The sequence below is a fragment of the Camarhynchus parvulus genome, chromosome 13 (assembly GCF_901933205.1).
Source record: "Camarhynchus parvulus chromosome 13, STF_HiC, whole genome shotgun sequence".
NCBI classification, from domain to species: Eukaryota; Metazoa; Chordata; class Aves; order Passeriformes; family Thraupidae; genus Camarhynchus; species Camarhynchus parvulus.
The window spans coordinates 7,421,338-7,445,782 of NC_044583.1; the positions used below are offsets into that span (position 1 = coordinate 7,421,338).

General features: G+C 47.0%; 2 protein-coding genes across 3 annotated transcripts in view; one reads left to right on the forward strand and one right to left on the reverse strand.

The window, feature by feature from the left end:
* SEPTIN8 (septin 8) overlaps positions 1-7,230 on the forward strand; it is a 32,276-nt gene extending 25,046 nt beyond the window's left edge. Inside the window, exons 6-10 of one of the 2 annotated variants that reach the window (XM_030957327.1) lie at positions 649-745; positions 1,051-1,219; positions 1,470-1,602; positions 2,259-2,449; positions 4,359-7,230. In XM_030957327.1, the coding sequence (XP_030813187.1) occupies positions 649-745; positions 1,051-1,219; positions 1,470-1,602; positions 2,259-2,449; positions 4,359-4,362 (594 nt within the window). In that variant the 3' untranslated portion in view covers positions 4,363-7,230. Of the gene's footprint in view, positions 1-648; positions 746-1,050; positions 1,220-1,469; positions 1,603-2,258; positions 2,454-4,358 lie in introns of those variants that run through there. The other variant, XM_030957328.1, reaches the window with a different exon arrangement.
* Positions 7,231-14,698: 7,468 nt separating this feature from the next.
* On the reverse strand, positions 14,699-20,646 carry CCNI2 (cyclin I family member 2). Its single transcript, XM_030957329.1, is given in 7 exon segments — positions 14,699-14,908; positions 15,756-15,986; positions 17,015-17,154; positions 18,243-18,318; positions 19,255-19,389; positions 20,532-20,600; positions 20,602-20,646. Coding segments are annotated over 7 exon segments (876 nt in total). The 3' UTR covers positions 14,699-14,728.
* Positions 20,647-24,445: the final 3,799 nt, after the last annotated feature.

Here is a 24,445-nt window from a genome sequence, read left to right on the forward strand (position 1 = left end):
TTGCAAGCTGTGTGTATTGGGGAGAAAAACAGAAGTCATGCTTGCTTGGCTTTTTTTTTTCCCCTTCCTTCCTCCAATGAAAATATATTTGGCCACTTCTCTATGAGTTCCACACTTCTGGCTCCATTTCCTTTAAAAGTGAAGGACTTTGTCAGCCTCACCCTCCTGAAGCACCCACTCCTCCCTTTCAGTCCCGAGGGGTTGTCCTGTTCCTCCCTGAGCCTGCTGCTGTGCAGTGGGGACATGTTGTATCCTGCCCATGTCCCTGCAGTGCCCACACGCTCTGTGCTGTGCCAGGGCTGTGTGGGGATGTCCCTGCCTTTCAGCAGGGCAGGGAGTGCCCCACTCCCTGTGTGTACAGCCTGGCAGAGGGATGGAGTGCAGCACTAATGACCATGCTGTTCCTACAATATTCCCCAGCTGGTGCAGCCCAGAAGTGTTGCTGGTAAGCTCTGCTGTGGCCCCTCACCACCCTCTGTAGAATACCCCAGTTTGTTGTAGAGATTGCTCTGAGTGTCAGAAATTGGCAGGTTCAGAGAAGGGACTCAGGGAAGCAGCTGCTGTGCCTGGGTGAGGGGGAGCTAAGGGTCAGGCTGATCTCTGGGGGTTACCCCATGCACTGAGTCCCTGCCCCTGGCTCTGTTTCAGGCTCATCTGCCCTTTGCTGTGGTCGGCAGCACGGAGGAGGTGAAGGTCGGGAACAAGCTGGTGCGAGCTCGGCAGTACCCCTGGGGAGTGGTGCAAGGTGAGGGGCCGAGCCCACCCCAAACCCTCCCAGCCCTGCCCTCAGCAGCACCTCTGCATGAAGGTGCCCTGTGACAAGCCGTGCAGGGGTGTCCCCTGAGCCCTTGTGGGGTGGCCAGTCTTTCCTTTGAGTTGCCATTCCTACAGTAGGTGGGAATGTCAGCAGGAATCCCTGCATCCAGGGCTTGTCTTGTGCCCTGAGCAGGACAAGAGGCTCCTCAGGATGAGTATCTGGAGCCAGTCATGTGTGTCTTGTGTTCCCCCACCACACCTGCAGTTTGCTGACCTGTCCCTTCCCTCTGTCAGTGGAGAATGAGAGTCACTGTGACTTTGTGAAGCTGAGGGAGATGCTGATCCGGGTGAACATGGAGGACCTGCGGGAGCAGACCCACACCCGCCACTACGAGCTCTACCGCCGGTGCAAGCTGGAGGAGATGGGCTTCAAGGACACAGATCCAGACAGCCAGCCCTTCAGGTGAGTGGCCTTCACATCTAGCAGCAGTTTAGGGTGAGGGTTTGGTACTGAGAGCCCCAAAAAATGGGAGGTTTGTAGGTAAATCTACAGTGCCAGGCTGGGAAATGCCAACGCTGGGTTTGAGCTTTGCAGCTGATTTGGATGTTCCCTTCCCTGCCTGTTTTTCCAACAGCCCAGACAGGCATGCATTTCCCCATCACTAACTCAGCAGCATCCAGAGAGTCTGGATTTCATTTGCTTTCTTCTCCAGCCTCCAAGAAACATACGAGACCAAAAGGAAAGAGTTCTTGGGTGAGCTCCAGAGGAAAGAGGAAGAAATGAGACAAATGTTTGTTAACAAAGTCAAGGAGACAGAGGCAGAGCTGAAGGAGAAGGAGAGAGAGGTGGGTGTGCCAGAAATTTGCAAGGAACCCAAACTGCAGCCAGCAGGGAATCTGGGTCTGGGTAATGCATGAATCCTGGAAAGCACATTCCAGCAAAGCTCACCAGCCAAAGCACAAACACATCACTGGTTTAGGTGCCTCAGAAACTTGTCTTCCCTGTCCTGTGCCACGTGGAAATGCAGCTGCTGCCTGGGGACAGAAAGCCAGTGGCAGGACGTTTAGGTGAGCATCCCCTTGTGGCTCACTGGACAGCAGAGTAAAGGGGGGAGCTGGGCTGGGGTCCCCAGTCAGAGTGAGTCCAGTGGAGTCCCCAGTGTGAGGCCTCAGGAAGCAGCTGTGACTGGGCAGGAATGAAATGGGCCATCCTCAGAACTAGTGAGGAACAAAAGATCCCGCAATGTCCCCAGCCCCTGTGCAGAGCCAAAATCCCCTGTGCTCATCTCCAGGGTTCATGCTGCCTCTGGTTTGCTGTGTGGTGTCAGACAGAGCTGAATTTATTGTGTCTTCCCTGCTTTTGGTGGCCCTGGGTGCTGTGTTCTGCCAGCAGATTGGGCCCTGTGGTGGGATTTGTATGGGAGGTGTGGCAGGGCTCCTGGGGCAGGGAACACAGCCAAAACCAGCTGAATGCCATGCTCAGAGGGTCTGTCTCCTGCCAGCTGCATGAGAAGTTTGAGCACTTAAAAAGGATACACCAGGAAGAGAAAAGGAAGGTGGAGGAGAAGAGGAAGGAGCTGGAGGAAGAGATGAATGCCTTCAACAGGCGGAAAGTGGCAGTGGAAACCTTGCAGTCCCAATCCTTGCAGGCTACCTCACAGCAGCCACTGAAGAAGGACAAAGACAGGAAAAAGTAAGTGTCTGAACTGGAGTCTTCCTCCTCTGCCACTGGAAAGCTGGGAGTCTGCTCACATGCTTTAATGTTTGGTCACTTGTTTAAACATCATACAGAGAAAAGGGGATTTTGGAATCCTAACTCCCATCCTTCTGATTCTTTGCTTAAAGCAGAGGAGAGATGAGCCCCTCCTGTGCCCAGGCCCTGCCCAGAGAAGCCTGGGCAGCTGGAGGTGGGAGGGATTTGTAATTTAGGGCCATTCTCTAAAGGCTGATGGGCCCATGGGGTTCACTTTTGCCTCTGTGACAGCCAAATCAGGTTGTGAAATGGGGCTCCAAGGCACAGTTCTGATTACGGGAAAATTCTTTTCCCCTAAAGGCAGAGTTCTTATCTTAGCTTGCTGCACATTAATTGACATTGCTGTAGCCAGCAGGAACAGGGATATGTAAATATTGGTGTTTCAGCCACCTGATTGTATAGTGATAGACCAGGAATGGGACAAACAGGTTTAAAAAGAAAACATGGGGGGGGGGGGGTTATCCTGCTTCCAATTCAAGCCAGTCTCTAAGGAGCCCTGGCTAGGGAGCAAAATAGAGCACTGTCATGCAAACTGGTAATTCTGCTACTGCAGCATTTTTTGTTACTTCCCCATGCACAAAGGCGCTCAGGAGTCAGAACTGCATTCTGTCAAACCCAGAGCAGGCTGGTGGCAAACTCCCTGAGCCTCTTAATGATGGCAAGAAAACAAGACCATGAAGAGTAGCAACATCCTAGTTTGTGCTTGACAGCACAGCATTCAGTGTCTCACTGCTGATGAGATCTTGTGGTCTGTCATTCCCTGCTGCGAGCTGCAGCACCAGAGGAGCTCATTCTGTGTACTGACATCCCAGCAATTTGTTTCTTCCTGTGGAAGATAACAGGGGTAGATTACTTGAGTGTTTCATTGGAATGTAAATGTCCTGGTGCTAAAACCAAAGCTCTCTCTTCTGCAGAGTGCTCAACCTGCTCTGGCTGCAGCCCACCTCACACACAGAGTCTAAATGGTTTGTAAAATTCTTTCCTGAAAATAGCGTATAGTCTGAATTAGGAGCTGAATCCCAGGGCTTTCTTGGACCCAGGACTGCTTTGGGAAGCTGAGCACAGTGGTAACCTGTGCAGGTGATGCCAGGGGCAGGCAGGGACTGTGAACATGGGCCAAGAAATGCTGCAGCTTCCCCTCTGCTCCTTCTGGCTGCAGCAGAAGAGGTTTTCCGGCACTTTGCTGGGTGTAGCCCACCTCCAGCTGTGAGTCTGGGCTCTTCCTCTTCGGGATAGCAATAGGAATGAGCTGTGATCAGGGGCAGGGCTGGGAGGCAGCTCGGTGTCATGCAGAGATCCCAGGGGCACCCACAGCCTGGGCTCTGCACTGGGGGAACCCACATGGTGCTGGGGCAGGGGGGCTCTAGCTCTGGAGCACAGCTAGAGGAGGTGCCCCATCACCAGGATGGTTTTGGATTGCTTTTTGGTTTTGTTTTTGGTGGGTTTTTTGGTTTTTTTTTTTTGTTTTGTTTTTGTTTGTTTTGTTTTGTTTTTGTTTCTTTTCAAACCTGTGAGGTAGCTTAAAATGTGGGGTTTTGGGATTTCTGCTCAAGTGAAATATTGAGGAGAGCTTGTTGAACTCTTTATCATCTCCTGGTTCAAGGCAGTGTTCTTAGTAGCTTTAATAAGTAAAAAATTGTGATGGAAAAATTGCAGAAGTTGAGGGAAAGAGAAGTGTTTGTGGTGCTGAGCAGGTTGTGCCAGGCTGCTCTCACCTGAAGCCTTCAGCTGCCCCAGCAGTGTTTGTCCTCCTCCTCCTTTTTTTGTTTTAACATACTTGGCTACACCTCACTTTTGTTTGATTTTCATAACTTTAATTCATGCTTTTTTTATGTTTTGTTTCTTTCAGTTAATCACACACAGACTTTCAGGCCAAGAGTGGACTTGGTGCTTTCATGTGTTAAGTTGCTTGAGTTTCCCACCCTGAGTGACCCTTCTCATAACATTGTGTGAGTGGACCAAAGTGACAGAGACAATGAGCATCTCCGGTGGTTGCAGTGTTCCAGCCTGCTGGTTTCTTTTCAGAATTATCAGGAGGTTTGCAGGAAGTAACCTTACATGTACATTTTGTTAAACAAAGCCAACTAATCCCTCAAGTAAGATGTTTTGTTCTAAACCCAGTGATGGAGCAGCTGTGTATGAAGTGACCGTGACTGAACTCGTCTTACCACCAGCTAAATAATTCAATAATTGCTTTCTGCATTTTTTTTAATTGGCCAAGCTGACTGCTGGAGGCTCATTGACCTCCCCTGTACATGCACAGTGAGAGGAGTGGTCTGAAGAATGCTGAAATGTTTGTTTTTCTAACAAAATTCTGAAGTAGTTTTTAGAATGGGTGGAAAAACACAACATTTAGGCTTTCTGCAGGAATCTTAGTCAGAGTAACCCTCATTCCAGTAATTCTGTATTAATTCCTGAATTACTCTAAACACTACATCATTTATAATAATATAAATATATATATATATAGGGGGAGAGAGAGAGAGAGAGAGAGAGAGAGAGAGTGGTTAATAAAATTAATGGGACAATGTTTTGAATTTTCTTTACTGCTAAAGTAGAACATTTATAGAGAGGTTTTTCATAAGGGTTTGTTGTACAAAGTGGAACTATAGGATTTGTGTAACATTTCAGTTGTCACTTACCAATGTATTTACTGTTGTGGAAACTATTTAAGCCAACATCTTTTTACTCTTTAACCTTAAACCTAATATGTGCCTAATAAGGAGAATCCCCTGCTCTTGAGCTGTGCACTGTTTATGCTGACAGGCTCTGTCCCTCTTAGAAAGTGCTTCTTTTGACAGCTACTCATGCCTAGAAATCACAGCCTTGTTTTCCTGGGCAGCTGAGCTTAGAGGAATAATTAGGATCAATATTAATTTTTTCCACTCAAACCATTTTGTGAATAGGCAGGGCAGTAACTGAACAGAGAGTTCCTAGCTGTGTTGTCATGGAAAAATAGTTGGACCCAATTCCATCCATCCATCCATCCATCCATCAGATCCTAGGCTAGATAAAAGGAAATATATTAACCCTCACATAGTGTCTTTAGAGTTTATAAAAACACTGGCTGGCTAAGTGTTAGTTGTGAGTGTGGGTGTTTTTATTTAGTTATTAATGTTACAGGATTTTTCTGATATGTTTTTGTTAAGGACTTGTCTTTACGCTGTCAGCAAATTCCTGATGTGCTGTGCAGAAGGAGATGCAGGGCCTGGGTCTGAGCTGTCACAGGGCAGCATTTTGCTGCATTCTGAGGTTCTTTAACCGTCATATTCCATTAAAGCAGCTTTTTTTTACCCTGTCTAAATACATGCTCAGGTATTAAACTGTTTTCCAAATGGACATTGGCCTTTTCTGTGGATATACTCAGTGCTGCTTCACGCTTGTCGAAAAGAACCTCACAAAGATCTCACTGGTACCTTTTAGAGCAGGCTTTTGTTGAAAGAATAAAAACTCTGCACTTGTTGGGAGTCTGCTGAAAGCTGGACATTTAATTTTTAAGGCTGTGCCTCCAGGTTAGATGTATTTTAAAGAGTAACTATCAAATGTTAGGAGGTTTAGTGTGGTTTGCTCAAACACAAGGAACCCAACCTATAACCTTGTTATATGCAAGAAGACAATTCCACCTCACCTCTGACTACAGACCAATCATGTAGCAGATTATTTTTTATTAATCTTTTGCTAATGGGGGAAACTGTGGTGCACTAATGGCCTGAGCAGAATATGCTCTTTGGTTCATTGTTTTGCCTTCCAAGGTGCAGCAGTAACTGGTGGTACTGGTGTGCACCCAGCTGCCTCACCAGTGTTCCCAGTCAGCAGTTCTCTCCTGATCTCGTGCTGCAGCCAGCAACATCTATGCAAACGATTTCTCTCTGCCCTGGCTCATCAGAGATCAATTATTTTTTCCTAGAATAACCGGTAGTTAAAAATATTATTATAACAAAGAGTAAAAATCTTCAAATCCATGGGCATTGTGGACAAATTTACAGCATTTTCTGAAGAAGACATTCAGAATGTATGTAACAATATTTTCATGATGATTATTATTATATTACTTTGATTTTATGTTGTGACAGATATCCCTTGTCCTAGCAGTTGCTCGTTCAATATCATAATCTCCCCAGGGGGATTCAGTCATATTTTTTTTCCCTTGAGTATTTGTTTTTTTCTTTTGGCTGAGACAAGATTTAAGTATTGTGGTAGGGTAGTTGTGTGTCTTGTTTTTATTTAACAAATAACAAATACGTTGTGATGCTGATCTCACCCAGTCTGAAGACTTAAAATCTTGTAGGCTAGAAAAAGTGAAAGAAGTACCCCTCAGAAATTACTGAAACCATCCAGCTACATGTCTTTCAGCTGTTTTATATATTTATCTGTAAAAGATTGGTATTAATGGGAAAAACTGTCCATTTTTTTTTAATCATTTAAATGTTTACCATCCTGTATGTTGTCTGCTTTCTAAATTAAACTGTGTTTTGTGGGTCTCTGGGGGGGTCATGCCTGGCTGAGGTGTTTGCCCCAGGGGTGTGGAGGGGGTGGTTTGGGGCCATGGAGGCACCTTGGGGACCTGCATGGGGGACAGAGCCCTCTGGGACCTGCTGCATCCCTTTGCTTTGGCATTCCCAGCGTGTTGGGGTTCATGGTTTGGTTTGGTTTTTTTCTTTCTTTTCTTTCCACTCACTTTGTACTTTTTTTTCTTTTATTAAATCTCACATGTATTTTGAGTTTTTGTGGTGTCATTTATTTAGTGGTGCATTTTCTGTGCAATCTAGTTATTTTCTGTATTATCTGTCACAACAATAGTGTGTTTGCAAACTTACCAGTCACAGGCTGTCTTCTGACTATTTGGGACATTCAAAAATATAATTAACCAATGAATTAATAGTTAGCTAATCATAGAGTATGTGGAAATGTACTTCCTATGTATTCTGGGGAGAAATTCTTAGGTATTAATCCAAAAGCTGTCAGTGTTTGGGCAGAAGGAGCTTTGAGGCTTGTTGGTACATCTCCTTTGTGAGATCTGGTGACTGAGCAGGGGATGTACCAGCAGCTTTGCTGATTTCATGGTGCCCAAAGAGGTGACTTAAAGGTAGGGTGAAAAGGGAGCAGAGGTGGAGATGTTTCTTGGGGTGCATCCAAAGCTGTGTTCCACATCTGGAGAGCGACATTATACACTTAGGTAAAGGCCAGCAAAAGAGCACAGCTTCAGTTTGGTGCTCTGCTTTCAGAAAGCTGCTCAAGCTTCACCCAAAGGTTTGTTCTCAGTGTCTGTTCTGGGCCATTGCTATGTACCAAGTTATATTCACTCAACTTTGGGCCCTCCTGAGGTTTATTTGGTATTGGGCTGAGATCAGTGCTGCACTTCAGACACTGCCAATGTGGAGTTTGGCTGATGCACAGTGTTTGCTGTAGCAGTGCTGCTGGTGGGAGGTTTTTCTGCAGCCCCAGCTTGAAGAGCAAAACCAGGCTGGTGAACCTGGCTGCCTCTCCAAGCTTTTTGGGAATATGCAGCTGGAAACCTTTTAGGCAAAAGCTTTAGTAGGGAATTACCAGTTGATACCAAGTGGTTTGGATGAAATATTTACATCCTTTTCCATTTATCCGTTTTAAACCCGAATCTAGGAGACCAGAGAGTACGTGCATTCAGGTACATCAGAATTCAGGGAACCAAAGGTGGTGGAACAGCTGGTATTTTAAAGATGGGCCACTGGTGATTCAGATTTTAATCTGAATGCCAATGTGCATTGGCAAGTGTCTTTCCTGAGGAGCAGTGTTAAGAGCATTCATTAATACTTGTGCGGAGCTCCTAGAGATGCTTTGAGGAGGAGGAGAAATGCACAGGTTTGTTAGAGAAGCAGTGAGGTAGGTGCTGCCCTTGCTTTGCAGTTCCAGAGCCCAAGCCTTGTGGCCAAGGCCCTGGGACATGGCATGATGGCACTTTCTTTCAGGAGACAGCCCCACAAACCCAGCCTTGTCCTTGGCTGTTCCCTCTGGAGAATTCTGCGGCTGTGAGGGATGGAATGGGGCAAGGACCCTGCAAAGCCACTGCTCCATCTGTGTGGGTGTTGGCTGCTCTTGGAGGTCTCCATCACCTGGGATTTCTCCTGTTCCACCAGCAGTCCTTTCTCCTGTTCCACCAGCAGTCTTTTCATTAAAATTTTAAATCAATCCTTTTATTACCAGTTCCAAACAAGATGTTGACAGCTGTGAGAGCTTCCCCAAGTTGCAATGGGTTAAACTCAAATGTCTGTACAATAGATTGGTGCTTTGACCTTTCATGCTGTCTTTACTTAATGTAAATAACTGAAACCTAAACACTGATTTTCTTTTGTTCTTTCTATAGCTTCTTTAGTCTTCCCAGTGCGTACTCCATAACAACAGGAAGATATGTTAATTAGAAGATTTATTAAGGCCAAAACATCTCATGCAGAAGAAATTAATTGGTGCTTACACCTTTAAGCTTGCAATATATTGCACAGAAGAGCATATGTAGCAAGGACTAAAATTCACCGTGTCTTTTGATGGGGAAAAGTTTGCTTAATCAGGTTTCTTGGTAAAGTTGAAATCCAAGATACTTGCCAAAAGGTAAACTGCTAATTCACGCTGCTGCACAGCTGGCACTAAATCCAGAATGCTTATTTTGGGGCTCAGCCCAAGGGAGTTAACACTGACTGACTCCAGAGAGGTGAGGGACAAAGCTGGGGTAGTGTGAGGAGCTTTCAGCTTTGCTGCTCGAGCTGCTGCAGTAACAGGGTCCTGCAGGTCCTCTCCTCACTCTGGTTTTGGGGTGTAACTGGGGAACCTGACGTTCCTAACCTGACATCCCTAATCTTTCAGCTGCATTCTCACCTTTCATAACAATAACTCTTCTGTGCAGTTTGCTTCTGTATACTCACAGGTTTTATAACCAAAATGCCCCAACCCTCATCTCTGGTTTTCTGAGGGCTGCACGTGGTGCCTCACACTGTAACCCCTTCCCCAGAGCTCCCTGCCCACCTCCCCTCTGCTGCTTTGGGCCAGGTGACCCTGCCTGGCCAGTCTGGGCTCTGCTCATCCTGCTGGGATGTGATGGGTGCAAAGGGAACCATGCTAAAGCACAACTAAATGTTATTTATTAATGGAGGAGAAATGGTTTAAAGCTGGAGACTCAGTGTTCCTGGTGGAAGTTCTGTGTTTGTAACAGACTGACTTCCCCTTACACAAACACTTTTCTTTAAAAAAAGGAAAGGGGAAAAACAAAGTGTGATGTCTGTGCCCCAGTAACTTCACACAAGAACAGGGAGAGGCCCCAGTTTATCTTTGTTTTAAACAACCTTGTAAATGAATCTCAGGAATGACCTGTACCAAAGCTGGGTTTAATAAAAACAAAACTGACTTGTTTAACAAACATCTGTTAAAACCATGGTTTGTGACCAGGTATAACCAGAACAATGTCCTGTGTCCCTCTGTGATCCCAGTTTCCCCTCACTAACCCTATTGCCCTCTGATTAAAGTGTGATGTCCCCTGTGTACCCCTATGGCAGCTGCTGTTCCCAGTCTCCCTCCCTTTTCCCCCCTGCTGCTTTCCCCACTGCCCCGAGGCTGGCAGGGGAGGAGTGGCCAAAAGCCGGTCTTTGGCAGGAGCTCTGAAGAAATCTCACCCTCACCCTGTTCCCCTACCTCATGCTGGTGGTGTGACCACAGTGGGACAAAGGCTGAGACTCAGAGTGTGGGTGTGTGTGACAGGAGCCCCAAGGCTCCCTCAGAGGACAGTGTGTCCCTATAACTCCTGGAGAGACAGAGAGGCTGCTGTAGAGGTTCTGACTGCCCCAGGCACTGAGTGCCTGTCCCTAGGCTGTGTGACAAGTGACAGTCTAAACCCTCTGGATGCCCTTAGCCTGAGTCACAGCTGGGAAATAGATTGCAGCTGTAACAGGTACGTGGCCTGAAAGGACTGAACTGGACACGAGGAGAAGTTCTGGAGACTGCTGCCACTTGCAGGCATTAGGGATGAAACCCATGACAGACATGTTCACCCCATGCTCTTCACTCCTGCCTGTCCCTGCTGCCACAGTGGGCAGGGGTGAGGCACCACTTGTGCCAGGGGAAGTGGGACCAGGTGGGGAGCACCAGGTCTGACACAGCTCTGTCTTGGGGCCATGAATTCAGAGCTGGAAGTCTGCTTAGGAGGGCTCTGTCTGTCTTCATGTCTGTGGTGCCCTGCACGAACTGTGGGACAGCTGAAGTTGTGTGTGACCGTCAGCTGAGCCGTGGTACAGCTTTGCTGCTGCTTTGAGGACTGTTTTAAACATTCTTGTGTTCTCTTTTGAGGCAGCCACTCTAATTCCTTTGGCAAAGCTTTTATCTGGCTTGGAGCATTTGTCAAGTTCGATTCCCAGCAGGATAGGTGAATTGGGAATAGAAGGTTTTTGTTCTTTTTCCAAATTGCCCAGAAGATTTGATTAAGTTCTGTTTGTCATAACCATAGTTAGGTCACCAAGGGGATTCCAGTTGCATGTCTTGCTGAGGAGGAATGGGAGGGAGACCTGCCAGAAGTTAATGCATCTCTCCATCTCAGTGCACTTTTCTGCCTTCCTAAAGAATTGAACTGTAAGTACTGCTCAAATTCAATTTAACACAGCAAAGTTAATTAGCAGGAGAAAAAAAAAACCAACTGTATTGCTGCAATGCCACAAATGAGGTATAACTATTGCATTACTGTTCCCTTTGCCATTTTCTTGTCTCTTGGTCAGTTCTCTGACCACAGGAGTTTATTTATTTGTGCTGCACTTCTCCTGGGTCATCACACACCCTCCACAATTAGTGCCCCTGAGTCAGGTTTATTGTCAGAAACACCCCAGTGAGTGCTGCCTTGAAATGGGGCAGCTCCCACCTCACCTGCAGTGGTTCCTGGGTGACTCCATGAGCTGTGACATGGTTCCTTTAGCTGAGGTTATGAATTGGGGGCATTGTGGTGGGTGGGAGGATCTGAAATGCTTTGCTGTTTCTGTAGGTGGTTTAAAACAGCCACAGAAAACAGTTCTGTGGATGCTTACCATTGGGGATTTCAGGTGTGATTGCAGCTTTGTTTACAAGGTGGTGGTAGCTTCAGGCATCTGGAAATGTGGTCTGAATTGAGGCAACAACAAGAGGAGTCTGGGTTTGAGAGGTGTGCCTCATCTGGGCCAAGATCCCCCAAGGGAAGGGACCTCACCAGGTCAGAGCTCTGAAAATACTCTATAAGCATTCTCTGTAGTTCTTCTGGGAGTGAATATTCCCCAAAACAACAATCCTCACAGAGCTGGCCATAACCACATCAGACCTGTGCCAGCACTCACTGAATCTCACCCATTTCCACCAGTAACTGGTGTGTAGCAGTTGGATCTGCAGTGGTGAGTTGAGTTGCGGTTGGAATAAACTCATGTTGTACACACAGTCCAGACAGGTAGGCATAGGGGTGAGATGTCATCCTCTCTGAAACTCACTGGGCAAAATTATTGTTCCTGACACTGCTGTCTGTGGGGAAGTGTTCATTTTGTCACTCATTACTTGGCCAGGCAGGGACGGGAAAGGTTTTAAAGCTTCTGACCCTGTACTGCTAGAAAAAAAGAGAATTGGTGCTATTCTCACTATCCAAAAAGCTCCTTCTGTAACAAGAATGGTCCTGTGCAAGAGCAGCTCCTTCCTGTTCCTGGCAGCTCATTCTTTGAGGTAGGAAGCTCCATTCTGAGCAATGGCAGAATGAAAAGGTAAGTGACATTTTTAGCCTGTGGAAGTGATGACAGAAGTATTTGTTCCTTTCTGGTAACTGCAGTGCTGGAGTAGGTGTGTGGGAGGGAGTTGTGCTGCCAGAGAAGCAGCAGTGTGTCCTGGGAGCACAGGCAGGCTCCGGGTGAGCTGCTCCCATCCCAGTGTGGCATCTTACACCCTGACTGGGAGCACAGAGCCCTGAAGGGCCTTCCAGCACTGCCTTTATCTTTTGGAATTAACCCCTGTAAATGTATTCTTTTGCATGTTGATCATAGAGATCTGCAGAGACTTTGAAAAGCAAGTTTGTTCATGGGTTTTAACAGCTCGTCCAGCTGCAGGCAAGAACTTTGTCCATAGGCTCACAGCTGTGGGGGGAAACATGAGTTTGGGATTGTTGTGGTGTACAGTTACAGCATGTTAATCACTGAGTGTAGAACTCTGCTGCTGGCATTTCCATGGGTACACACAGCTGGGGACAATGCTTGAGACAGGGCAAAGGGATGGAAGGGAAGCAGAGCCCATCACACAGCCCAGTTTTCTGCAGGGATTAGTGTGGGCATCACCTTTCAGTTGGGCTATTCCAGGGCCACAGAGAACAGGCAGACCAAGCTGATGTTTTATTTAGTGGAAACTATAAAAGACAACTCACCTCCTCCCAAAAGCCAGGCAGTCAACTCACAGCTTGTGAGAGAAAAGGAAGGCACTGCTCAGGAGGAGGGAAGAGCCCTACCATTAAATGAGAACCTTTCCTGTGGTAGCATGTGCTGCTGCCTGACCCCTCACTATGTGGGGACCTCACAAACCTCATGTGGTCAAAACCTACTCCTGCAGCATCCCAGGCCTGGGCAGGGTTCCCCTCAGCACAGCATCCACAGCCTGAGGTAGCTTTGACCTGGCTCAAGGGAATTCTGTGGCTTTCACTGCTGTTCAGGTCATGTCTGTTCACACAGGTTATTTGCACTAGGTCTCCATTACTGGATATCACTGGAACACTTGGGGGCTTCCTTTGTGGTTTCAAGAGCTGCATGGCTTTCTCCCTGCACACACAGAGCTCACGCTGGCAAATTGAGAAAGTGTGAACAGCTGCTCAGTACATCAGTCCTGCATGGTCAGTGCAGAAACTCCTCTCCTACAAGATCAGACAGTGAAGAAGGGGAGAAGGCCAGAAATGTTCCTCTGGCCCTGATTAGTTCTGCAGTTGCACAGCATTGTCTCCTTGCTCCTGTCCCATCTCTGTCTCCAAGTTATTTATCCCATGTCATTACATGAGACACCTGCTCAGTATTTAGCCTGTGCCAGTCCATATGAACCCCCTCCTGTTCTGTGGCAGGATGGCAGGTATGGTGCTGTTACCCATCCCATACTGGCTGGATTATATCCTCAGATTAGGGTAACAATCACCTAAAAATGCCTATTGTTTAAAACAAAACCTCCACTAATTTTAAAGGGAATAGTGAAGCTGGTTTTTAAAAGTGCAAGAATGGTTTAATCTGACCTTTGTAAAACCACTTTGCTATGAAGATTAAGCAATTTGTAAGAAATAATGTGGTTGTAGTGGTGGAGAGGAATTATTAAAGGCATTTTATTTTGCCTAGTCTGGTAAAACAGAATAAATTTAAAAAACCCTGACCAGCACATGCTGGTTGATGAGAGCTCAAGGCAATGGTGATTGTAGACAAGAAGTGATTTCCTACATTTCATAGGAACTGTGATAGAGTCTGTAATGGCTTAACCAGGAAAAAGCACAGATCACAGACCCCTGGATTACAAGGTAAGGCCTTAAGGAAAACTGGAGGCTTGATTCAAGCTTCTGACTGCTGAATGAAAGCCTTGGTTCCATCTGAGATCTCTTGCAGAGGCAGCAGTGGGGGCTGCCCATTCCTTGACAGCAGCAGCTCCTGTTCAGCTCCCATGGGCCAAGCCAGATCAGCTCTAATGAGAGAACAATGCTATGAGCTGGATGAAAGGCTCAATCTGTCAAACTTCATCATGGCTATTTTAAAAATAAACTCTGAGGCATTTGGTTCTCCATGAAGTTTGTAGCTGCCTGCCAACTGGATCCCTGAGCTGCAGGACTGTGACCAAGTCCCTCCTCTCCCCAGCTTTCTGTCTTTACATAATCTTAAACATGAGGGGTTGCACATACTGCTTAGGAAGGACATAAAAAATAGACTGATAATACCAAGTGTCTTTGTCCTCTGAGAAGCACAGTGACACATTTGCCCTGTTATTTTGGCTGTTCTATTTGCTGGGACCTGCTGGTTCTGCAGGTGCTGCTTCCAAGGCAGTAATTCTCCCCTAGTCGTTTCTGGGTGGCTGTAAGGGAGGACAGGAGCAGCTCAGTTGAGGGCATGAGCCTCCTGTGTTCATCCTCCCAGCACTCACCTCCCCATCCTCACTGTGCAGGAGTGAATCCATCTCAGCATTCTTCAGTCCCAGTGGTTTGATCAGGAATTTGGGCTGTTGCTGAAACAGGCTGGCCTACAGCAGCCCTCACCCTCCCTTGTTGGGAACTCTGCCATTCAGAAGGGGCTGGCAGGGTAGCCTTGCCTTGGGATGGCCCTGCACAGCTTGGCTGATGGGACAGAAAATATTTACAGCATTGGGTGCCTGCAAGCACATTAACTCTAGATCCACAAGCTCTTTGCAGTGGATAAATTCAGTGCTGTTCACCTGTAAAGAAAGATGCAGATTTATTTTAAGTTCTGGATATGTGACTCTCTTGTCTGGCCACTGCTCCTGTCACTTAGTAATTAGGGGGAGGGCAGGGACAGGCTGCATGCCTCAGTAGATGCATAGCAGCAATATGCTGTTGATCCTGATGGAAAACACTTATCCAGAAGCTCCTGATAACTACTCCTACAACTATGATTACCCCTTCTACTACACAGAACATGGGCAAGTGCTTCCTCTTTGCAGGAAACAGCAGGCAGGAGGGACAGCAGGAGGCCAGGTTATTTCAGACAAATTCAAGATCTTAAAATGGGTGAATGGCAAGCTGACAGCCTGGGTCTTTACCCTTCTAAGTGTGCTTTCTTAAAAGGCATGTGTTTTGTGAAAGTGGGGAAAAGTTAAAAAAAAAACAAAAAAGAAAAATAAATAGAGCTTGTCTTGAATCATTACAAGTCAAACTGGTTATATTTTTAGAGATATGTAACTGTACTAAAAAGTTTTCTCAGTGTTCAGAGGAAGGCTGAGGAAACTAGGCAGATTTCTAGGTGCTCTCAGACTCTCCCATCATGAGAGAATTTCTCCTGGCTCAGGATGCATGCAGCTATCTGTGGCCAAGAATTTGGAACCCTCTCTACCCTGCCAAAGGGGTGTCCCTCTCCCAGTCCCACCCCTGAACTGCACTTTTGTTCCTTTTTGTTGGCACCAGCAAAGTCTGCAGCAAAGGCAGAGCAAGGACACAAATCTCAGGAGCTGCTGAAATGCAATACTGGCTGTAAATACACATGACTTTATTCTTTATCATGTCCTGCCTTCAGGATTTGTGACCAAAGGCCATTTTGCTTCCTACCTGTGCTTTTTTTAGCAGATCAGTAATAACAGCAAACCAACCAGGAGTCTGCCTCTCCAGCTCCAAGGTGATGATCACCAAAACCAACGTGGAGCCCTTAAACTGCACAAGTTGGTGGCAGGCCATACAGTGCTGCAGCTGCTTGGTCAAGAGTGCAACGTGGAGGGAAGGATTCCTCTGAGGCAGTCTGGGTGGGAGATGGGGCCAGCTGGTCATCACCATGGCATGGAACTGCAGAGAAGACAAAGTGTACATATATATATACACACATATATATATATGAAAAGAAAAGCAGAGGTTAGTGAAGTTTATATGTTTTCATGTCATCACCCAGAAGTACAGATGAATTTCATCTCATATCAGGAAACCTGAAGGCTTCCCCCACCCTTTTTTTTTGGTGTTTCGTGTTCGTACTTGCCAATCATTGAACTGTTTTTCTGAGGTGATAATGAATGTACGAGGTCTATGTTTCCTAACAATTTCTGAGGTTTCTACATTATCCAGATTGCTGTCCAGGAGATTCAGTTCAGGACAGCAGCTCCAAATCCAGTAAAACCAGTAATACTGAACTCTGAATTCACCAAGGAAACAAGCACCTATGAAAGGCAGTTTTCACAATCAGCAGCCTAATATGGCTTAATATTTGCACATAATCTTAAAATAGGGATCCAGGATATGTTCATATCACATGAATTTTGCCTTACTAGTACATGATCATTTCTTGAAGACAAAGTTTCATTGTTCCTATTAAATGTTTAGTAACTGCAATGTGAACTAAGTGCCAGACCAGGGTAGTCTCATTGCATAAATGATTAGTGGGATGAAAAGGAAAATGGTTTAAGAAAAAAACCTATGTGGGAAATGTAGCAAAACTCTGACAGCTTTGTATGTACAGTATTAAGAGAAGGGAAATAGTTAGAAATATTTTTGCAGCTTGTATTAAAAAAAAAAAGAAGGCATATAGTTGTGCATTATGAGAATCTTTTTAATGTCCTTTCAGTTCTCCTACAAAGACAAGAGTAAATTTTTTTGAGCAAAATAGAAGGTTTTAAATAGTAGAAAATTTTAAAAAGTTTTAAAAATATAATTACTGTAATATTCTTTAAAAGGCTTGAAGATAGGTAGGAATAGGTAGTTTGCCAAGAATCTTGGGAAGGATGTGTGGGTGGGTGTGTGTGTGCGTGCATCTGTGTTTTTTAGTCTTATTTGATAAGGAGTTGTTTCTTTAAAGAAAAAACATTGCAAAATGTAGTGCTTACAATGTTTAAGAAATCCATTGGTGTTTCTGTGTAAAGATCCCACTGAAGCTTATCCAGAATAATTCTTTTCATTCTCAAGATCTCGGCTGGAGAGTGTTTACATCTGCTCTGCACTGCTAGCGTCTGCACTGATGGTATTACTGTAAAAAACTTTTTAAAAATTACAAAAAAAATAAAGAAACCAACGTCCTATACAGTGCTGTGTGTGCTTCTCTGTATTGTGAAGTGATCTGACGAGTTTACAGAAGTTTATTTTAAGCAGAATGCTCATTCAGGAGATCTCATCCTAGGTACCTCCCATCCTAAATGAAGGGCGGTCCCTGCTCAGCCCAGGGCAGCTGCTGCTGACCCAGCCCACAGCAAGAATGATGCCATGAGCCCCCCAGTGTGGCAGCAGTGATGCACCTTCCCTGCTACCACTGGTTTTACTCAGAGGAGGGTTCCTGCCAACCTGTTTTACAAGGCCTGCTGTGGTTGTCTTGTTTCCTGTGGTCATTGATACAGCTTATTCTTTGTAGTTGAGAGGAAAAGAACAATAACCTCAGTGTAACACCGCCTAAGAAAGGCTGTGAAGAACATTTCACTACCACAGTGGCTGTTTGAAGAGATGTGTATGTCTGACTCCAGCTCCTGGCTTTCGTCTTCTTTTGCAAACCAGAAGGAAGAAAGGAAGAGGAATGCAATCTGAAATGCTTGTAGCTAATGCTTGTAAATGCCTGCAGAAGTCTATTTGCCATGAGAGCTATCCTGTGTAATTTCTCACTGGCTGCTGACTTTATTTTCTCATCTTGAGGTGCAGACATGAGTCAGTTTCTCACTGAGTTCAGAAACCAGTTTTGGCTCCAAGCAAACTCATCTATTTCAAGCTTCCTCTGAAGAGTCTCTGCTCTGTCACACCTGCTGTGCCCTCCCAGGGGAAATGGGAATTACAGCCCTCTGATGGGCATCTTGACTGTCCCCTCAGACTAAGCTCTACTGTGAGCCATGGATTCTGAAAAGAGGAGAGAGGTTTGGGGACAGGACAGAAACACATCCATGACATAAACAAAACCAAGTCATCCATAAAGGTCACAATTCTTTGGAGCAACAATGAAACAGGACTGAAAATGCTACTCTCACCTCTTTAGGAGTACTTAGGGTACACAAATTAACACTCCTTCATTATGTCCAAGTTGATGAAAGATCTGGAAACATGAACAACTTTTAGTGTGTTTAAAATGAAACATACGGACCTCATCTTCATTGGTTTCTGCTGCAAGGACAAGGCAGGAAATTGCAATGCACTGCAGATATTTTAATTGGGCCTGAAGGGAGAAGAAAGTGAGTAAAGAAGATGATAAGAGTCTTGGGGGAAATAATTGTCATCCTATTATACATACAAAGTTTCAAACTTTTATTTAAGTTACAGTTGTTTGTGAATTAGTTTAGCTACAGAAGCTGGAAATAGAACAAGGAAATTCTGAGTGAAGCAGAATAAATCCTCTTGTAGATGCCATTTTTATTCATGTGTCTCACAACTTTTAGACTCTGCAATGTCACAGTATTTACACTGCAATGTTGCTTCTCACTTTCAGATATTGGTTCAGGTTGGACTTCTTCAGGAAGAATTTCTTCATGGAAAGCGTTATTAAATATTGGAATAGGCTGCCCAAAAAGATGGGAGAGTCAGCATCCCTGGGGGTGTTCAAGAAACAACTAGATGTGGCACTTAGTACTATTTAGTTGATAGGGTGGTGATCACTCAAATGTTGGACTTGATCTTAGAGGCCTTTTCCAACCTTAATGATTCTGTGATTCTATATGCCAGTATCAACCTAAATAGAATGGGGAGCTGCAAGGCTCAGCTCAATTCCTACCTTTGCTGTAGCTTCAGTGGCAGAAAAGCTCAGCCCCACAGTTTAATTGAAAATAGTAGTCTAAAAACCAGAATATTAGAAGTGATAATGTGAATAATTTCTGTTTAGCAGAGAAAACCAGATGAGTTCTTTGTACTTACCACAGCAGTTGGACTAAGTTCACACAAACAATTCTAATGAGGTCAGTGGAACCTCATCAAACACTCAAGTTCATACATGTGTGTGTATATATATATTTGCTTAATGGCCTTTCCCAGCAACGACCCTGACTGCTCCCTAAATCTGCTGCCAAACATCATCCCTGCTTTGTGTATAAACTGCTTACATGCTCCTTACATTCCCAGTCAGTAATCTAGCCAGGGAAAAGCTGACAGAGGTCTTTACCTTTACTGATGCCAACAGCCTGTTGAAGATGCTGGTGGCTAAGGCAAACGTTTAAGGGTAAAACTGGAACTGGGAGCTGATTTCTGGAATCCAGAGAACTGCTTTTTTGTAACCTGACAGAGAGATATCTGTGCCCTGAGGAGAAGGAAAAGTTAGAAGAAAAATACAGTTAGTGCTTTGATGATTTTGTTAACATATCTCCAAAGGAAGACTCAAATACTTTTAAGCGCTCTAATTAGCATTTTAGATGGCTAGAGGCTTGAAATTAAGGAAGTTGTCAGCTGTGTCCACAGAGGGAGGGCAAGGGCATGTTTTGGAGCAGTTTAAAGCGCGTGTTCCACTCAGCCAGCCTCAACAGAGAAACTGGAGTCAGGAGTAGGTTTTGATTTACTCTGCAAGAGTTTTTTAACAGCCCTTGGATTTGCTGAGTGTTGGGACCAGAGCCAGGTTTGTGACTCCCCAAAGGTACATGGCAAAATGTACTGAGTTTTTTCCTTCTTATATCTTACTTGAAGCCGCATTCAGGTGAAAGAGAGGACTGTGGCTGCTGTGAGAACAGCACCCAGGAGCCATGGAACACACCTGAGCATTGTTGCAGGAGAAGTAAAAAGGCCAAGCAGCTACACAGAATAGACAAAATTAAACACCAACTTGTTTAATATTACTCATCCCATTATCTGTTTCACTATTTTGCTTAATTTGGTAGTAAAGGTACTGTGTAAAAAGTAGCATTTCTAGACTGTTGCAAAGAGGAGACAAGGCTGTTAAGGCACTTCTGCGCATTCTTCCATGGTTCTGATGCACTTACAGAAGCAGCCAAGCAAAACTGTTTTGCATTGTACACAGAGGCCATGGAGCCTTGTAGCTTCCTAAGGCAGCTTGGAATGGGGCTTGGTTTCTGTTAGGCCTCAGTGAATTCCATCTTCTCCCACCTTAACAGATGGAATTCACAGACAGTGCTGAACACAATTAATGTGTCAAGTTTATGGTTTTACCATCAATTGGTTGCTCTTATCTGCTCTACCACATTATCCCAAACTATTTCACATTTTCCAAAACTACTTTTCTGACTGAGTCAGAGCAAAATGCAAAGCCCCTGCTTTATACAAGGCATCAATAAAATATAAAATGGGATAAATACAGACCCTTCTGCCCCTCCATTCCTTAAGCCCAGCCCATGAGGGATGACTTTTGCATTCAGGTGAATCAGATGGCATGATCAGCACTGCATCTTTGCAGAGTCCTTTAGGGAATTCCAAAGAGGATGGGGAGGATACCTTCACAGTGGGATTCTGGAAAACTGGCACTTTTCAAATGCTGGCCTCTCTGGCTAAGGCATTTTCCAGAAAAAAAGGCAAGTTGTGACCTCTCTATATGTCCAGGACACTTCATGGCAGCTGTTTGAACCAGTTTCCTGATGGGAGCCACTGACAAAACCAAACAAAATTATGAAACAACATCCCAGCTCCTTGTGCTAAAGATTATTTCCTCTTTTGATGCCTTTCCAGTGCTGAGAACTGAGGAGCAGCCACAAGACTTGTTTGTTTGCACACAGAGCAATCCTGATATGCATATTTCCCCTGGAAGTTCCTGATGAAAGAAAACATGTCAGATGGTTGAACGACAACACAGCCCAGCTTCTTCACTGCTGGGCTGTGTAGTGGCTAGAGAAACCTTGGGTCAAGCAGTCTATGTTACTCCATTTATCCTGTTTCACACATTTGGCTCTCAGTTTGCTGAGCTATTACTCTGCAACCTGTTAACACCTGATTTCAAGTTTCTGGCAAATAGAGGCTTATGGTTTCCATACAAAGGGTCAAAGATGACTGTTCTTAGGAAGTTTATGAATTCCCAATTAAGTATTCCTCAGACCAGTTTAATATTTGGAGATACCACTTTGGAAATTCCCCTTTCCAGACTAAGGGGAATATTTACAGGAAATAAACATCTCTGAATCATATCAGTACCAAGTGAATGAGAACATCCAGCCTGAAACTATTTCAAGGCTTACATTTTGGTGTCTCTTTAACAACAGAAACGAGACGTTACTAGATATAAAATTCTTGCTTTTCTTTCCAAGGAGTGGTGAATGTGGGCATCCTCACAGTTTTTTTTCTGGAAGCTCACACCATTATCTCTGCAGTTCCATTAAAAAACCCCAAAGCGGCATGAATCCTCTGGAAACTGCTCTACATTTCTAAAGCTGGAGCTCTGTGAGGTTTCCCTGAAAGCAGGAACCACATATGACTAACTTCGGCTGCCACTGGATGTCAGTCAGAACATCCAAAGCCGGACCATTTCACAGAGGTAGAGCTGGCAATGATTTATCTGACGGCTTTGATGCACGGAGAAGTTTACTCTTGTGTAGCTGGGGGGAAATAATAATAATTAAAATCTCGCCCTCTAGCTAGTTTCGACTGTCCTTGAGAACGACACCGAGCAGCTCCCGCACCGCCAGCGCTCAGACAGCCCCTCCAGCCCTGCAGAGCGCGCGGGGGGCGATGGGGACCCCGTCCCGTCCCGACCGCACCACGTCCTGACCCTCCTGGCCGGGGTACCGGGCACCGGGCACGGGAGCTCGGCGCGGCTCCGCGGCGGGGCCGGCCCGGGCGGGCGGCGGAGAGCGGGGCGGTCCCTGCCGGGAGCAGCCCCAGGCTGCTGGGCGCCTCCCCCGGAGCTTCAGTGGTCGATCCCCGGGACACGGCTCGGCTGGAACACCCAGGGGTCCCTCGGGGTCCGCGGGGCACCGCCCAGGTGAGCGCTGCCTCGGCCCGTGTGGGTCTGTCCTACCTGCCCAGAGATCAGTGTGCCAGGCAAAGCGCTCCCGCGGTCCGGCTGAAATTCTGCCACGGTGATAAAATAGCCCTCAAATCCGCTTGCTTCCTTCTCTGGCACCGGTTATTGCCTTGACAGATGTGCTATCTCTTCTCTTCGACTTGGCCCACTCCAAAACACACATTTGCTGGATCCACGCAATCTCAGCACCTTCCAGGACCTATTTTCCTTCCAGTCACGGGAAGTATCTTCTCTCTGTTTTTTTCATGGAGCATATGGACTCGTCCTCTCCCAGGGCTGGACCCCTCTGCAGCATCCATGTTTTCACCCCACGTTTTCTTCCACCCAGGATCTCTCCATGTCTCAAAGCGACTCTCAGCTTTCCCGTCAGATCCTGGACCCCTTTGTTTTCCTCCTGCAGCATTTTCTATAGGAAGCTGGTTCCAATATTTTATGTTAAACCTTTTCTCGTTCCACAGCTTTGCCTGCCTACACATGACTCTGCTCTCTCCCCAGCCCCTTGGGCTATACATTTTCTGGTGTTAAATTATTAGTCCATGAACCTATGCGTGCAGCACAGCTCTGAGTAACACCGTGGCAGTGTGTGAAGAGCAGAGACTTTGCTGAATGCCTGGTCTTCAATTTCCTGACTCACCTGATTGCACACACCTGGGGCTGAGGGAATGGCCCTGTGCTGTCATTACTGGTGTGTGCCTGGCCTGTGACACACCGGTCAGTTTGGTGGGGGAGGTCTGCCAGGTAGAGATCAGCTCTGTCCACATTCCTGCTCCTGCAGGAATGCAGGAATGCAGAATGATCCTGCCTCTGGCAAAAATACAGCACAGCCCAGGTACAGCCCTTGGTTTGTGTCTGTGCCTGGTGCTGACGATTCCTGGCCTTGCCCGGGGTCCCAGGGGTCACAGCACAGGCAATGAGGGGAGGAGTGGGGCTGGAGCAATGCTCTGTGACCTGCCAGTGGGATTTGGGTGTACAGGAATACCTGGGGGGGAGCAAGGCAAGTGTGATTCAGGGTGTCAGGTACTGGGGAAACTATTCCTGGACCTCTCCTGTTTAGTAAAATTGACTCTTAAGGACATAGATTATGAAAGGACAAAGTCAGATTGTTGGAATAATTTAATCTAATTCCTTTAAGTAACTGACACGTGGACAGTGTGATGTTGAAATGCTGAGTATGAGAGGAGCAGGTGAGGCTGTGGAGGATCCCAGCAGTACGCTGTGAAACTTTACACTAAATTACAAATCACTAGGGAATGTGCTTCATTAGTGCAGGACTACCTGATTTATGTGCCACTTGGACTGTATTGCTTGTTTATATTTAAGTTATTCTCCAGTCCCTCTATTTCATCAACAATTCAAAATGTTACACTCAGGAAAAGGAGGAGATGGATTTTCTTCCTTGTGTGGAGAACTGGCTGGGGCTTGCAGCCCTGTCAGAGACCCAAAGCCCCCTCAGAACCCCTGGAGCCCTTCCAGAGCAGTGGAGCCTTGTCAGAGCCTCTGGAGCCCCGTCAAACCTGCTGGAGATCCCTCAGAGCCCCGCCAGCCCCTCAGAGCCCGTCGGGCCCCGTCCGGCCCCGCTGTGAGCCCTGTCACCCCTCAGAGCCCTGTCACCCCTCAGAGCCCCGCACTGTCCCCGCTGTGAGCCCCGTCACCCCTCACAGCCCTGTCACCCCTCAGAGCCCCGCACTGTCCCCGCTGTGAGCCCTGTCACCCCTCACAGCCCTGTCACCCCTCCGAGCACCACGCCGTCCCTGCTGTGAGCCCTGTCACCCCTCAGAGCCCGTCGGGCCCCGGCTGGCCCCGCTGCGAGCCCTGTCACCCCTCACAGCCCCCCGCTGTCCCCGCTGCGAGCCCTGTCACCCCTCACAGCCCCCCGCTGTCCCTGCTGTGAGCCCTGTCACCCCACACTCACAGCCCCCGCTGTCCCCTGCTGCCCCGAGCCCTGTCACCCCTCACAGCCCCCGCTGTCCCCGCTGCGAGCCCTGTCACCCCTCACAGCCCCCCGCTGTCCCTGCTGTGAGCCCTGTCACCCCTCACAGCCCCCCGCTGTCCCTGCTGTGAGCCCTGTCACCCCTCACAGCCCCCCGCTGTCCCTGCTGTGAGCCCTGTCACCCCTCACAGCCCCCGCTGTCCCTGCTGTGAGCCCTGTCACCCCTCACAGCCCCCCGCTGTCCCTGCTGTGAGCCCTGTCACCCCTCACAGCCCCCCGCTGTCCCCGGGCCGTGTCCAGCTCGCCCCGCCCGCCCGCCGTTCCCATGCCGACGGGACGCCCCGCCCCCCGCCGCCGCTCCGCCGCCGCCATTGGTTGGGCTCCCCCCGGCCCCGCCTCCCCCCCCGCCCGCCGTTGGCCGCGCGGCCGCCGCAGCGCGCGGGGGCCGGCCGCGGGGCGGGGCGC